Genomic DNA, 16,167 nt, shown 5'->3' on the forward strand with positions numbered 1-16,167 from the left:
AAAGTCCCCACTCTCTTAAAAAAAGTTTTTAATGAGTTTAATTTTTTGTTGTTCATATCTCAAAATTTTGATGGGTTTCTGGTTCCTCCTCATATGTGTCTTTACTCTTGATTAGTATCCAATGACAAACATATATCCCTTGTAGGTAGTCCCTTCAACTTCCTCTTCGAGTCATGATTGTGAAATCATCAACTAATTGGTTACATTACGTCTCCCCAATCTCAAAAGAAAAATAAAAGCCTTTCAAAACATCTTAAGTGGTTTAGAAAATGAAAAGAGCCATCGAGGTGAAAAGTCAAAAGATTGTTTGGTGAAAGTCAAAAGATTGTTTGGTAAAGAGCTGGTAGACTTCACATTGGTACATATGTGTTTCTCTTCTCTTCCATTTTTCCTTTATAGTGTTTTTTTTTTTTTAAGTGGTTACACCTAGTAAACTTAAGCATAGGATACCAAGAGAGCAACCTTAACGGCACAGAGAGTTTGTTGATCAATAGAGCTTTGGAAAGGTTGGGCAGTCTCTTAATGCCTCTAAGTGTACCCATCTTTAAATGGAAAGCTTGGCGGTGGCAATGGCCGGAGGCTCGATGGCTAGTGTCGACGAAGAACACATGGAATCCTCCACTACCTTTGTCAATGAAAATTTGTCTATGGAAGGTATTATGGGGGGCCTGCCAAAACAAGCGACAAGATCTTATCCTATGGTATCGGCTTCGACAGGTGCTCGGATTGTAGAATGGCTAGGGAGGACATGCCCCACTTATTAATGGAATGTCCGTGGGTCAAAAGCCTAGCAGGTAAGGTGTGCAAATGGATTCAAAGTACCTAGAAGATAGGGTTCTCCAAGAATGATTTTCTTCTTGGAGGGAAAGGGATGAAAAGTCAAAAAGCTTTTGATATGTACTTAAGTTGTTATATTTTTCTTCTTCCACCATGTCTAGAAGGGCAGGAATGGCCGATTCTTTGATCAGGATCTCTTGGTAGCCAACTACTCAGAGATTATCCAAGAAACCAAGGTAATTATTATCAAGATTGGAAAAAGCAAGATCTTAGACGAATGGAATAGGATAACTTTCACACTCAAGTCTAGGACAATTTGATGTATGTGAGGTTGGGGCGTTTGGAGAAAAGCCTAATCATTGGTTTGCTATGGAATGTATGTGACTATGACTCGAACCGAGCATGATGTTGATGTAATAGTGTTCTTTTATTGATAGAGCCTCTCACATATTGTGAGATTTGCCAAAAAGAAAAAAGGATACCAATAGAGCAAAACCTATTTATATAAATTTCAAGGAAAAGCTAAAGAAAAGTGTCCTAGGGAAAGTTTAGCTACAAACTGAGATAGAAGGAGCGTTGTTTGTTGATCATTAATTTTGTGCTTCTCAACTACATTCACCATCTCACAAGCGTTGCGAGCCTAAGAGAATTTTGGTGCCAAAGCTAAACACTCTAAGATCTTTCAAGAAAAAGATGAGGAGAAAGGTGTGATGGAAATCTAGCTCGTATATTTTTGTTCATATCACGACCAAATAGATTTTTACATTAGAGAGTGTGATACATTCTTCTTAGGGAAAACAATAATAATAGAGAAAATCAACTAAATACCTAAAATTTGAAAAAATTTCCAAAATATCCCTTGAACCTCCAAAATCCCAAAACTACCTCTCATATTTTGCCGAGGAGAATTTCCAAAATGCACTTAAATTTTATTCAAAATTTATAAAATACCTCTGTAATCTCGTAAACATATTCAACGAATTGCAAAGGATGATAGAGTTAGGACTTTAGGTGGTATTGTGGGCTCTTAAGATGAAATAATTTTGTATTTGTAAACATAGATACCTCTATTTGTGAGCTCATTTGTGATTTTAATTTTTGAGAGGACCCTTAACAAGAGATCTATGTTATCGAAAAGAATAAATTGAGGAAAGAAATTGGAGCAATTCATTTAAATTTGGTACAAAGGATAAGTATTTCTAGAATTATTCAAATTGGGAGGTATTTTGGGACATTTCACAAATTTCAAGGGTATTCTTGTGATTTCCCCATAATAATATTAATTGCATCAATGAAAGAGAATTTTCACCATGATTATCTAGGGAGGTTTGATTGATATTGGAATGTGAGCGTTGCACATCACGTGAGTATGTGCCCACAATTTTACAATATTTTTATTGATAGGAATCTTTGCAAGATTCCTTCTCGCCACTCCGCGTGGTCTTTCATAGTAAGCAACATGGAAAGCTGAAAGACGAGGGGAGGAGGAGGAAGGTCGTGTTGTAGGTGCACGTCCAAAGATAACAAGCACAAATGTTATATATGACTGAAAATTATGACACCAAAAAGAGCAGTCATTTTTGTAGTCGATTTATACATTCCTCATCATTATTCCCCCTTTTATGCTTGCATGGATAGATATCATTCATTTTTTGATGTAGAGGAGGACACTGCTTATTTCAAAGGAAAAGGTGATGTTATTGTTTTTGGGGATATAAATGCTCGCACAAAAACATTGCAACGTGATACTCGATAATTTGATATAACATACATTTTAAGGGAGTTGGAGGAAGTCTTGTATGATCGTACTTCAATAGATGAGAAAGAGCAGGATCATTATGAAAAGCTGTTTTTACACATGGGTATGCTCATTGTCAATGGTGTATCTTTGTAGAGTGGAACCGATGGATTTTAATATATAAAATAATGTATCTCCATTATGTATAAACATGATGGAGATAGTGTGAATGACTATATACTACTCTCGGAAGTCATCTTGTATTGCATAAAGAGTTTAACGCTTAGCCAATGGTCCCCGAAATCAGACCATCGGACCTTATATATTGAACTTGCATGTGGAGAAGCAACTAAGCATGATAATCTTAATCAAAGGGAAGAGAATTTAATACTTTTTATGGATTTCAAATAGACACCAATGTATATTGAAATGATTGAACAAAAGTTATGGATGACAAAGCTTCAACATGACGCATTATTGAAAACTAAATGGGAAGCTTTCAAGAAATTTATTTGTTCTTATGTCGAAGAATGCTTTGTCTTCTCAACAAAGATAGATCACGCAAAAGATGATTTGATAAAGAACGTCAAGATGCTCGAACGTCCTTGAAAAAGCTTGATACAACTATGGACATAGACAACTATCAACGTTATTTACATACATACAAGGCATTGATTCAAAAGAAGAGAAGACGATAGAAAGTAAAGCATCAATTTTTTCAATTCCAAGCAAAGGCACGTGCATGTGAGATTTTAGAGAAACTTGAGGGACAAGCGGGTGGAGAGTTTTGGTAACTTGAGACTTGTGGATATGTACAAACATTGTAGGCAACTATATGAGCAACCAAATGCTGAAAAAATATCATTTTATGGTTCACTTCCATGTATGTCCTCTTGTTTTACTATTGAGGATGTGTGCAATGGACTCTAAAAGTTGGTCACTTGCAAAGTGAGAGATCTTCAAGGTATCAAGCCGGAAATGATTAAATGGTTGGGAGAGTTTACACATGAGTGGATGTGTGATATTGTCAATCTTGCACTTCAACATAGTACGCCTTTTGATTGGAGTACTAATTGGGTCAAACCTTTGCATAAACGAGGAGATGTAAAGAATGTAAATAATTATTGGACTATAATGATTGGGTCTCTTATGGCAAAGTTTCTTGGGTGCATATTGGAGATGAAATTGAGTGATTGGACTGAAGAGAATGACAACCGTGCAAAAGGACAAGCGGGTTTTTATCGATGCCATAGCACCATTGATCGTCTTGTCACTCTTCGTGTTCTCATGGAGGAAAGAGATTGTATTACTGCTTTGTGGACTTTAAGAAAGCCTTTGATATGATTCCAAGTAACAATTTGTGGAGAAAGATGGAAGAACTCCAAGTGCCAAGTAAGTTTATGCTTGTGGTTTCTCAAATCTATGAGAAAATGATGTGTCAATTGCGCATGGAAAGAGGAATTCCAAAAAAATTCCCAAGCACTATTGGGGTTAAACAAGGATGTCCGTTGTCACTAACTCTCTTTGGTCTATCCATCGATCAATTGGAACAAATGGTACTTGACTTTATCCAAGAAGAAGGCATTAAAGAGGTCATTATTTGCAATGCGAAAATTATGCTTTTGTTGTATGTGGATGATGTAGTGCTTCTAGCACACACTTTAGAGAATGCACAAAAGCTTATGGTTGTCCTTGAGAAATTTTGCTTGCACGGTGACCTAATTGTGAACAAATCCAAAACAAAGGTTATGCTTGTGAAAACCAACCATAAGGAGAAGCCATGCATTATGTCCAACAATGAGAGACTTGAAGTTGTTGAGAGCTTTAAGTACCTTGGCCTTGAGGTTCCGACCAACCACAAGTGGCATGAATGTGTTATGCACTATTTGGAAGCCAGAAAGAGAGCATAGTATGCATTTGAGAACATGTGTAATACGGAAAACATGAAGTGTTGGGTTCTCAACAAGCACCTTTTTGACACGTTGGTGACGGCAATTCTTCTTTATGAAGTTGAAGTGTAGGATGGGAGCATCTCAAAGTCGTATCAACGTCTACTTGGAAAGAGTTTGAGAATGTCCAAAAGCGTTTTCTTACAAACTTTCTCCAAGTTAAGACATAAACACTACATACGCTCCTACTTTTTGAGTCGGGATCTCTTCCATTTGAGGTTATGGGCATAGAAAGGGTTGTGGAGTACATGATAGAGATGCGTCAAAACCCCTCACATCAACTTCCTACAATTGCACGTGAATCAAGCAAAAAATCAAAAGACACAAAAGACCAAGATCTTGAGCACGGGATGGATGCAAGATATAAAGAAGTGGTTTGGAAGATGGGATGCATGACACTTGCTACATGATGCCTCAAGAGACTCCCAAGTGAAGGAAGCTTTTCTACAATGCCGATGTATTACGGCTTGGGAGAAATCTGATGGGTCACACTTCATACATTACACTATTCATATTGCCCCCAACTACAAAACCAGATTCTTTGCTCAAAGAGGAAACCGTACTCACCCTTACATGCTTCAGCCTATCCCCTTGTCAGTGACATGCACTATCGTAGCCATTCGGCTTAGCTCACTCCCTTCGATGCGAGACAGGGTGTTAGGGCAATGAAGAAGAGTCAAATTGATTGTGCACATCATGCTCACTGCAAGTTCAAGAGTCTGAGTACCGCCCAGTACTAAAGTGCTCAACACATCCGAACTTGCTTCCCTCACATTTTCAACCATGACTTGAACCTACACACTTTCCTCTTCCAGTCACAGTGTGGGCTCTCCAGTGCGACTCTCATCACCACAATTTTGGAGCATCAAGAATCATTTATCAGCCACACACATACTACATCACATGTAACTTTGGTCCCATAGATCATATTTGACCTCCGAGGACGATAATAAAAGCTATCTATCTATCTATCTATTTTTGTCTCTCTCCTTTGTACGATTTGTTGAGCCTATGTTCCCTCGATGTGTAGAGGGGGAGAAGGGACAAAAGCAGTTGCCTAAAGCAACAATTAGGACGTAGACGTCTCTCTCTCTCTCTCTCTCTCTCTCTCTCTCTCTCTCTCTCTCTCTCGGGATCCATTGTTGAGCAGCAAGGCGAGGGAGGGCGACAGAGACGCGTAAACATACGGTGGACTACCCGGGAGGAGGCACCTGGGGAAGGAGGGGGGAGAATAACCGAGGGATCTGATAAAGAAAGACTTTCTTTATTGGAGAGCCGATAAAAAATCAAAAGCCAATATGTAGTAGGTATGCGTCTTGTCATAGTATACAATAGCAAAACAATCGAAAATCTAAGATTCTCTGTGGAGATGATATCTCTCTTTGTCGATTGGAGGCAGGGAGGCAGGCCGCAGGGGGAGCGGACACTCTCTTTCTATTGCGGGCAAGAGAGCTGGCACAACAAGGCTCCTCTGTCTCACTCTCTTTCTAACTGTCGTGCGAGCTAGGACAATTGGTCTCTCCCTCTTTGGCAACGCTGGCGTCTGCCTAGATGGCTTAGCCCAACAGCATGAAGTATAGATATGATCGGGTGAGGGCTCAATTCCATACTCCCGTTTTGTGAGGGTAAGAGAAGGGGCAAGAGAGAAATTCCTCTAAATTATGGAGAAGAAGAGGGAAAAAAAAAATTTCGGCGGGGGGGGGGGGGGGGGGGGGGGGGGGGGGGGGGGGGGAGAAGATAAGATCAACTGCAAATGTTTGAAAATTTTACTTTATCAACCAAACCAAAATGTCGATGAATGAATGCAGTCGTTTGATGATGATGAAAATGGTTTTGCTTGTCATTTTAAGTTTGTTGCCTGGAACCCTGGTAAGAAAGCTTAGCGGCATTCTATACAATTTCTATCCTCTCTCATTGGCCCGGTAATTATTCCCCAAGTATGCGATGTAGATTTGCCTTTAGCCACCACAATAGCAACTTGTCGCTTCATCCCATCCCTATCCGAGAAAAAGCACTCGAGTGCGCTTGTTTAGAAGAAAAAATCATCTATCACGCCTGCATTGTACTTGCTTTCTGAAATTTGCTCATTTTTCAGTGTAACATCTCGCTAACACTGATGTTTCAGCTTTGACTGCTATATCCTTTTCTACTAACTTCTCTTGGTGAGGCCTCTAGAATCATCAAAAGTGGCCGTGTAAGAAATTATGTGTGAACGCATAGCTGAGACCCTTCCACCCTCCCAAAAGGCACCATCACTGACCAATCACAAGCAACCAGCTAAGAGATGGCCGCTAATCTTGTATCACAAGGGTCTAGATTAAAGCCATTTAAAGTACCATAATAGAAATATCAAAAATGTTTGAAAAAGTTGAATGTCACCCAAGATCAAAATATATAAATAGACCTTGTGCCAATGGTCTTTCCTTTGGTTTAATTTGAGGAAAACTTACAGAGAAGCATCTACATTCTACTGCAAACCTCTCTCAATCTGTTACTTCGTTGCCGAGAATTTTCTCTAAGGTGCTCAAAGAAAGCTCTATATCACCAAAAAAGAAAACCTATGTGAAGATTAGAGCAATCAATCCAAAATTGGTACGATCGTCTTCTTGGAGTTCTTAAAATTCAAGGGGTGTATTCTGAAATTTTCCACAAAGTACATGGGTATTTTGGTAAATTTCCATTAATTTAAATTAAGCAATTGTACAGCATGGATCAATGGTTTGAATTTGAATAAAACAAAGCACTCGGTTCTTGAAGCCGCAAATCTCTTCGCAGAGCTAGTAGCAATTTGAATTAAAAAAATGCTAAGGAGGTACAAATTTTTTGGTACAAGTTCACAAGCAAGTCTGTGAACTTCTGTGTGCAACAATAATTGAATGTTGTGCACGGAGAGTACACGCACAATTCCAAAAATAACCACTTCGCTGCTGCCCAACTTCCAAAAATGATAAGACAGAATACAAGACATGAGCACAGTAAATGCAGCAGCAGAAGGCTACTCTCCTGTTCGACGACTGCATGTCCAAATGTCGAATTGTACGAAGATTAATCAGCACTGTACAAAACGCCCACCATTGTCTTCCCAATTGAGTTTAGAATCTGATAATCTTTTGTGATGCTTCGTATCAACCAATAAGCTGATGCATGAAGCTGAAAGCCTTTAAGGCTAACTGTCTGTAATAAAATCCGGATCCCTATAGCCCCAAGGATTCTTACTAGCCCAGTTCCATTGATCTCGACACATATCATCTACTCCAAAGACAGCTCTATCACACAAAATTAACTATGAGCAAATTCCATCATGATCGGTAGGCAGAAGGATGATGTAGATGCAACTGCGTGCCCATGCCCACAAACCAAGCCTCAGACAAAACCCCATAATCTTCAGCAAAGAAACTCAGTAAACCCTTTTTTTTTGTTGGATCCAGCATGCACCGTGTGTGTGTGTGTGTGTGCGTGAGTGCGTGCGCGTCTTGAGATCTAGACATTGAATTTCAAGCTTGAATTTATGAACGTGGACGAGTGTGCGCTTACTTCCATTGTAGTTCCCTCTGTGCTTTTTCAGTGGAAGCATAAATTTCACTGCAGTCTCCTGGCCGTCGTTCAGCAAACTGGAGGGGTATCTTCTGCTAGGCAGAAAGTACAACCTTTCACATTGATTCAAGAGACACTGCTCGAGAGTATCCTTTTTATAATGGAAAGCTTACCTTCCCAGATGCTTTCTCAAAAGCTGCAACCATTTCCAATACAGAAGTTCCCTTCCCTGTTCCTAGATTATATACAGTGCAGCCTGATTTAAAACAGGCAAGGTGTCAGAATAAATCAGAGTAACAAGTTTCAAGACTAATTTAAAATAATGCCAATGACGCATCAATCACCGGCGGTAAAAGAACAGAGCCTTCCTTTCATAGCTATGGTAAAGGGGAAAACCCACCCAACATCCTAAAGAGAAGAAAAGATACCAGTGCCATCACATCAAATGGCCATCCTTCTTAGAGTAATGGACACGCAAGAAAGATGCCACAAACACGAAGGTAGGCTAGGGGAAGGACCTGCAGTGTCCTTTCCCCATAATGCAAGCGACCCATTGGCGACTAACGGAGGCCGAGAGCCATGGGAAGCTGCATTGGGGGGAAAGGACATTGCAAGTCCAGGGATGGGGACCAACCAAAGCAGCCCACGCGGACAGAAAATCCTTGTGCATGCCGATGTTTTTATGTGACAAGTACTGTGGCTGATGGCACAGTTTGTTACAATGTGCTGACTGCTTTTTGGGACAGGTACTGTGCCATCATGGTACCTGTCACAAACTGTGGGACAGTTTGTGACAGTGTGTTGACTGGTTTTTCTGCAGCTGATGTGTCAGCTAATGATGGCATTATTTTATAGTAGTCTTGGTCTTTTTTCTGACAGCTGATGTGTCAGCTTATGATTGTGCTTTTTTTATTATGGCTGTTGATGTGTCAGGTTCTGTATGGCAGTCCTCACTGCCTTGTTTTCTTTTGTGATGTGTGCTGACTCGTGAGTTGTCCAGCATCCAAGGTAGTCTCTAAAATTAGTGGCAGTCATGTACAGCGGATGGAGGGCTGGGATGCTCAGCTGGGCCTTGACGGAGAGAAACTGGACAATCAATTCCTCATTTGGAAGCCTAAACCACATTGTCTCTAAACTGCTATAATACACACTTTAAAACACAAGGAGACTTGCTAACCTATATCCTTTGTTGTGAAAACCTTTTTCAGAGCAGCAATGTGACCCATAGCCAAGTCCATGACATGAACATAATCACGAACCTGAAAACAAAAAGAGTAGATGTTAAATATTTTGCATGCAAAAGTTTAGCATGCCCAGAAAAAAGAAATATGGACTTGAAAAAAAAAACGTTCTATCCTTGCATGCACATTATGGCTTCAAATGAAACCCCTAGTAAATAAATGATGAATTGGAAGGGAATGCATACAACAAAGATCAAATTTTGAAAACTTGACTCTCCAGAGAAGCTTCTTAAGTCGTTACTTCAACAAAATGCAATTGCTACGCATATCTACCCAAGCTGTCAACAAATGAGTGCCCACCATCATGTGAAGAAACATGTGAAAACTCCCATTCTCTCACAAATTCTTGTAGAGTGAGTAGCGTCTCAGAAAACTAATGCAACGAAAAGGCCCACAAAAGTCTGATGGGAACCCATTGCTAGCCTGCATGTGGCCTCTAGTGTCCAATCTTAAGAGGCACAGCTCCAATGTACTTGACCATGCAGGGCGAGATTATTGATGAGGCGAAGTCACCATTTGGTCCAGAGTCTGAAACCCGTTCACTCTCTTAAAACTTCCCCAATTAAGTTTTGCTATTTTATACCTATTATTTTTTATTGTTAGGCATTTCATTTTTTGAAAAAAAGAAATAACAGAACGACGGAATAAAGTGGCCTGAGTCATAAGGGCACGTTGCCCCCCCCCCCCCCCAAAAAACAAACACACAACAAGGAAAGAGGAGATATCTTTATTATTACGGGGAAGTTTACAAGCACATGAAGGAAATTCTCATAGTTCCGTCTTGAATCTTGCACAAGTGGAAGTGAGAAAATAAAAGACTTGAGATACTGGGACTAAGGTCGTATACCCTATTGAGGAAGGCATGCTTGTTTTGTCTATAACTAGCTCTGATTGGTGAGACATCTTCGAAGACATTCATCAACCAGATGGACGACAGATCAAAGAAGAAAAGGTTAAAGAAGAATACAGCAAAGCTAGAGAACCGTATGCCAACACTCCAAATCGAGAACCAACCGTCCTTGATGCCGCTACAAGTAAACACCACCCAGGCGAACCACCACTTCTATGTGGTGGTTCGCCTAGAAGTGGATGTCTCCCAGGAGACTTCTGTCCACAGCTCCATTGAAGGAGTCTAATAGTCGAAAAACAGGCCTGGCCAAAAGAAGTCTCACAAAGAAAAGATGAGATTACCCACAAGCTGAATAACTGCTGCTTGAGCTGTGTACATCTTCATGACGTCAAAAAGGACTGCAACACCTCCAAAACAAAAATGAACTTACAGGAAAAGGATGATGAAGCAAGACTAATTCAATCATCATTGAGTTGTTAAACTACAAAAAAAGGGCAAAACAAAGCAATATTTACTCAATAATGAAGTCATGACTAGATGAGTAATGACTAAGAAGAGTTAAGCAAGCTAGTTGAGAGAGAGAGAGAGAGAGAGAGAGGGAGATGTATTTAAGTGTCACAACAAAATGAAGCATAATCCTACCAAAAATGTCACGTGCGCATTGCACTTGAGCCACGTGGACAAGCTACTGCTACAGGTCAGCATTAGTCTTAGTTAACTTAGGATCTAGCTTGGCAGTTTGTCAGCCTCTAGCAAGACATGCATGATTATGCACGTCTAGTTGCATACCCTCATTTGCACAATGCAATCACTTAAGCATATAGGCATATGAACAATCACTTAAGTGACAAGTCATTTATTAATAAGTGACTTTGACATGAAATTTATAAAAAATAGGTAGGGCAAATGGCTAAAAACCTATAAAAGAGACACTTGGCCTCCAATTTTTAGGCAAACCACAACCATTACCCGCAGGGCCATCAAGTGCCCCCAATACCCCAACATCCCTAGCGTTTCCATCAACACCATCCCCAACACCTTCAGCATCAGCAAATCAGCCTACCGTTTTTGCATGAAGTATTCAGCATTTAGCCATTGTATCAGCATTGTGCAAGTAGTCTAAGCAAGTATTTGCTCTGGCAATAGAGCAAGGGGGCCCTTAAGGGTGGTTGGGACCCGACATGCGGTGTCATCTCTCTCTCTCTCTCTCTCTCTCTCTCTCTCTGTGTGTGTGTGTGTGTGTGTGTGTGTGTGTGTGTGTGTGTGTGAGGTGCAGCGGAAGTGAATGTTGAACTTTGCTCAAGATGAGTGCTCCGAACTGTGCTCAAGGGAACGTTCCTTTTACTTACGGAAGGGAGAGCCTTTCGTTCCTTTAGTCAGAGAGTGCAAATGATCAAACAACGTGAATGAACTGTGAATGAAGGTACTGAGCTTGAGAGAGAGAGAGAGAGAGAGAGAGAGAGAGAGAGAGAGAGAGAGGAGAATACGACACCAGAATGTTGTCAAACCCTCCTCCAAGGGCCCTACTCTCTATGGCGAGAGAGGTCTATGTTATTGATTGCACAAATCTGGTACAATGGTCATAGATGGACTTGCCGACGATGTCGACGACAATGATGCTGGCGATGAGACGGGCTGAAATCTGAAAACGCTAGGGGCTGAAATCTGCAAATCTGGTATCTAGTGAATTCTGATACTGTCGGCGAGGACGGCGATGCGCTGAAAACGCAGATGCTGAAATCTGCGATCAGCGGGCTGAAACTGAAAACGCTGGCTGATCTGACCACGCGACGAGGATCTGCTGCGAGACGGTGAAATCTGCGAGGTTTGGGGCTGTTGTTGCGGAGTCTAAGTGCTGAAAATGGAAAATGCTGATGATCTGGGTTGATCTATCGCCAAGAATCTACAAAACGCTAGACTGATCTGCAAGTTGCAAAAACGCTAGGCTGATCTTGTGCCTGCTGCAAAAACGCTAGGCCTCCTCCTGCAGAAACGCCAAGGCTGATCTGCAAGAGAAAACGCTGGCTGGTCCTGGTGGCTGAAAAACGCTAGGTTGTCTTGCCGGTCTTGCTAAGAAGGTGCACTGCAAGTGTAGTACTTATTCTCCCTCTTCTGTCAGAAAGTGCTAGCGCTAGGTTTCTTTTAAAGGAGCTAGCAAATTTGCCCTACTCACTTTCCCAACAGTCACTTATTAATAATAAGTGAAAAATGGCTAAAATAGGGAGAATGGGTTCTATGCACTGTAAAATGCTCATGATGGCTACTGATTGTAATTCTGATGATCATGCTATGTGCAACCAAAGGATATGCAAGTACTCTTAAGTGCCTCGACATGCATGGCCTGCGAACAGACTCACAAAGGTGCCAAAACACTTCCTAAGCTGACCTGAACCCTAGACTTGAAGTAGCTTGTCCACATGCACATAGGGTTAGATGTGCACGTGACTCTCTCTCTCTCTCTCTCTCTCTCTCTCTCTCTCTCTCTCTCTCTCTCTCTCTCTCTCTCTCTCTCTCTCTCTCTCCGGTCACCTGCTGCTAAGCTGCACCACCGCCTGTTGCATCGCCATCGCCTATTCGCCCCTGCTGGCTGGCCTGGAGACGCACACCACCTGGGCTACATCCTGCTCCCTGCGCCACTTGGGTTGCACCCCTCATCCCCGCCTGTGCTACAGTCCCCGCATGTAGGCCTTGACACCCAGCCTCCTCCAAAGCCCACTCGCTTTCAATCTTGCTGCGCACGCGCACACACACACACACACACATCCAAACACATACACACCCACATACATACATACATACATGCCCACATCTCCCCTCACACCCACACACAGACACACACATACACATCCACAAATACACATACCCCCCCTCCATCATGGCCCTCTTGCCTTTGTCTTGTTGATCACCCACCGAAGCAAGGATTGAGGCCCTCGACATGGCAAAGGGAGCAACAAAGGAAGAAATGTCGAAGATGGACGAAAAAATACACGCCACAATCAAGGAAAACAAGAGGATGATGAACTTCGCCCTTTAACACCATCATCAACCGCCTCTCCAAGCTCGAGGAGGGAGAAACCTACAACAAAGCAAGAGAAGCATGGAAGAAAAAGGAGGAGAGATGGGAGATGGAGAGGGAGCAAGAGGAGGAATGGTTGAAGAGGCGAGAAGAATGGACCAAAGAGAGGGAGGACATGAGAGAACATATTGAGCTCCTCAAAGCCTCGATCGCATCTCTCACCCCCGAAGGAGGAGAGATGACCACGGACACAAAGGAAGCCCTCAAAGAGGAACTCACCAAGGCTTTGACCGCTAGCATCGAGGACAAATTAGAAGCCACTAAAAAGGGGTGGGTCGAGGTAGTGAAGAAGAATATCAAGGAGGAGGTAAAAGAGGAGGCACAAAAGGAGGAAGTCCTCATTGTGCACACCACCCTTGAGGAGGAGAAGTTGAGACAAGACCGACGTCTCAACATCCGCGTCACGAGCATTATGGAAAAGGAAGGCTCCACCCTTGCCGTCCGATGGAAAGGCATTATGCAAGAAACTCGGCTATAATGAAGAGGAGTCATCCCCTTTCATCAAAGCTTGGAACACGGGTAAAGACCTTACAAGGAAGAAGCCCTCATCCTACACTTCTCTTCCAAAGAAGCACGGACTACTTTCCTTCGCAAGAGGGTGATCTTGAGAGGGCTTGATGGACCACCCATCTACCTAGATGACGATCTCCCACCCATGCAAGTGGCACACCGGCGCGCATGCATGCCTAGAGTACACCAAGCCCGCAAGGAGAGGAAGAGGGCCTCACATAGAGATGGTCGAGTCATCATTGATGGCAAGGCCATAGCATAGGGACTTGCGACCTATGGGACACTCTATGAGGAGATACACATGGCAGTTTGGAACTGCAACGGCTCTCTATGGACACACCCAAGGAGATTGGAAGAGGTGATACATGGTAGAGACATCATCCTACTCACAGAGACACACAAGATCTCAGAGAGAGGTCACCCCAAGTAGGACTATCAGGATTCAATGGGAGTCTACACACAGGAAGTGTACACGGGCACAACACCTCCAGAGGATCTGGCGGAGTAGCCGTCCTCTATCGCCGCTCACTTCAACAGTATACAGATAGTAGCCCGTGATCCAGAGGCACGCTATATGTGGATACGGATTGAGCTATCTGAGGAGCACGTTCTCTATAGTGCCATTTGGTACTTTGCACCCAGCAAATCTAGGTTTGCACAGACAGGCGAAGGAGACACGGAGGAGGTTCACACACACAAAGGAGAGGAAGGAGGAGATCATGGAGTACTCTAGACTGGGTGAAGTCTTCCTCACGGGAAATTTCAACACCAAGACACAGAGTAGATAATATTTATGACTTCAACGACCCAAAGCTACTCTCCACCATGGAGGACACAGGGGCAACGAGGATCTCCAGAGATGCCACCACACCCACACCATATTGGAGACACCTACTTCACTTGGGATCACAGCACCGTCTCGTTATTTATAATGGGATGGCGCAATGGCCATCATCCGGCGGATTGACTTCTATACCGCCATCAATAGCCAGCGAAGGTAGTACACTGGATTACTCATCGGCTTTAGGGAGACAACCACCTGCTCACATCCTTCACCATCCCACCATTACCTATTGGAGCTAACCACGCATATCTCGCCCTCTCTTTCACTGGCTCACCTATCTCACCCACACCACTATACACTATACACTTCACACATGAGCTAGCCAGAGTTTACTCATCACATGGTATATGAGGAGATCTACATTCTCGACCCAACACGCCACACTCTACACTCACTAGCCACCTCTCCGCAGTTTTATACACCTCAACCCTCAGCTGCTTTCCACACACTACCCATAATGGTCGACCCCCACCCTCTGGGACGATGGGGAGTGCAGAGATCTTTACAAACAGCTACGAGCTCGACGAGCCTTGGAGGAGATTATCGAGAGTGAGGTCAGGCGACAGATGAAGGCCATCACACGCCGTAAACGGCGGGCCTTCGAAGAGACGTAGGAGCTTGAGCTATACCACCTTCTCATGAGTACAGACTATGCCACAGCATGGAGGATTCTAAGAGAGCCACGCCCCACCACCCCCCTAGAGGACCCTCAAGTCTGGCATGACTATGCCGAGCGCTTATACCAGATACTTGGCAGCCACTCATCCCAGAGCCATCTCATCCCCGACCTATCACCTCCACTTTCTTCACATCTAGTATGGTGGAGAGGGCCATTCGACGCCTTCAACATGGCCGCTCAGCAGATCACATTGGACTACACAGTGAGCATCTGATATATGCGGCAGACACTCTCTCCCTTTTGATAGCACGTCTTTTCAACCGTGCTTTGGTTGGGGGACTACTAGAGGAGTGCACACCATTGTGCCCATCCACAAATCTGGCGACACCCTGGATGCAAGGAACTACAGGACTATCATGATTGGTCACACATTGGCCAAATTGTACGGGGCAGTTCTTGAGGCAGAGCTTAGCACATATACAGATGGCATCAGGGCTATGCACGCCAAGACAAGTAGGCTTACGATGCACTTCTCAACTATCAACCACATTTTTGTGCTTCGCTGCCTGATCGACGGAGCGAAAGCACGGAAGAGGAGACTCTACTGCTGCTTTGTGGATTTCCGCAAAGCCTTTGACACCATCCCCAGAGAGAGACTCTTTCAGAGCCTTCAAGAGCTACGAATACCATTTGAGATGATATGGGCCATCCAATTTTTGTATGCAGAAGTCCTAAGTAGAGTGCGATGCCCAGGTGGACTATCAAATCCCATTGCTAGCACCATTGGTGTGAAGCAAGGATGCCCCCTTTCCTCAACTCTATTTGGTCTCTACATCGACGAGATACTGATGATATCATTCTAGTTTCTGAGACACAGGAGGGACTACAAAGCCACCTACGAGCCTTGGATGATTTTTGCACACATCGAGGGCTCACAATGAACCTTGGCAAGACCAAGGTCATGACCTTCCACACCTCCAGGAAAGTTCGGAGCAGAGGAGTACTCACAGCAGCAGGCGGGCAAGTCGA

The 16,167-nt window shown here is 43.2% G+C and overlaps 1 protein-coding gene across 1 annotated transcript in view; it reads right to left on the bottom strand.

Annotated features, from left to right (window-relative positions):
- Nucleotides 1–7,212: 7,212 nt before the first annotated feature.
- LOC147464453 (UDP-glucose 4-epimerase GEPI48-like) overlaps nucleotides 7,213–16,167 on the bottom strand; it is a 31,376-nt gene continuing 22,421 nt past the window's right edge. The window contains exons 6-9 of the mRNA XM_086515096.1: nucleotides 9,176–9,257; nucleotides 8,172–8,254; nucleotides 7,999–8,090; nucleotides 7,213–7,730 (exon numbers count right to left, since the gene is read on the bottom strand). Of these exons, the coding sequence (XP_086371222.1) occupies nucleotides 7,631–7,730; nucleotides 7,999–8,090; nucleotides 8,172–8,254; nucleotides 9,176–9,257 (357 nt within the window). The 3' untranslated portion in view covers nucleotides 7,213–7,630. The remainder of the gene's footprint in view (nucleotides 7,731–7,998; nucleotides 8,091–8,171; nucleotides 8,255–9,175; nucleotides 9,258–16,167) is intronic.

The sequence above is a fragment of the Adiantum capillus-veneris genome, chromosome 1, assembly GCF_014529385.1.
Source record: "Adiantum capillus-veneris isolate H3 chromosome 1, ASM1452938v2, whole genome shotgun sequence".
Lineage (NCBI taxonomy): Eukaryota > Viridiplantae > Streptophyta > Polypodiopsida > Polypodiales > Pteridaceae > Adiantum > Adiantum capillus-veneris.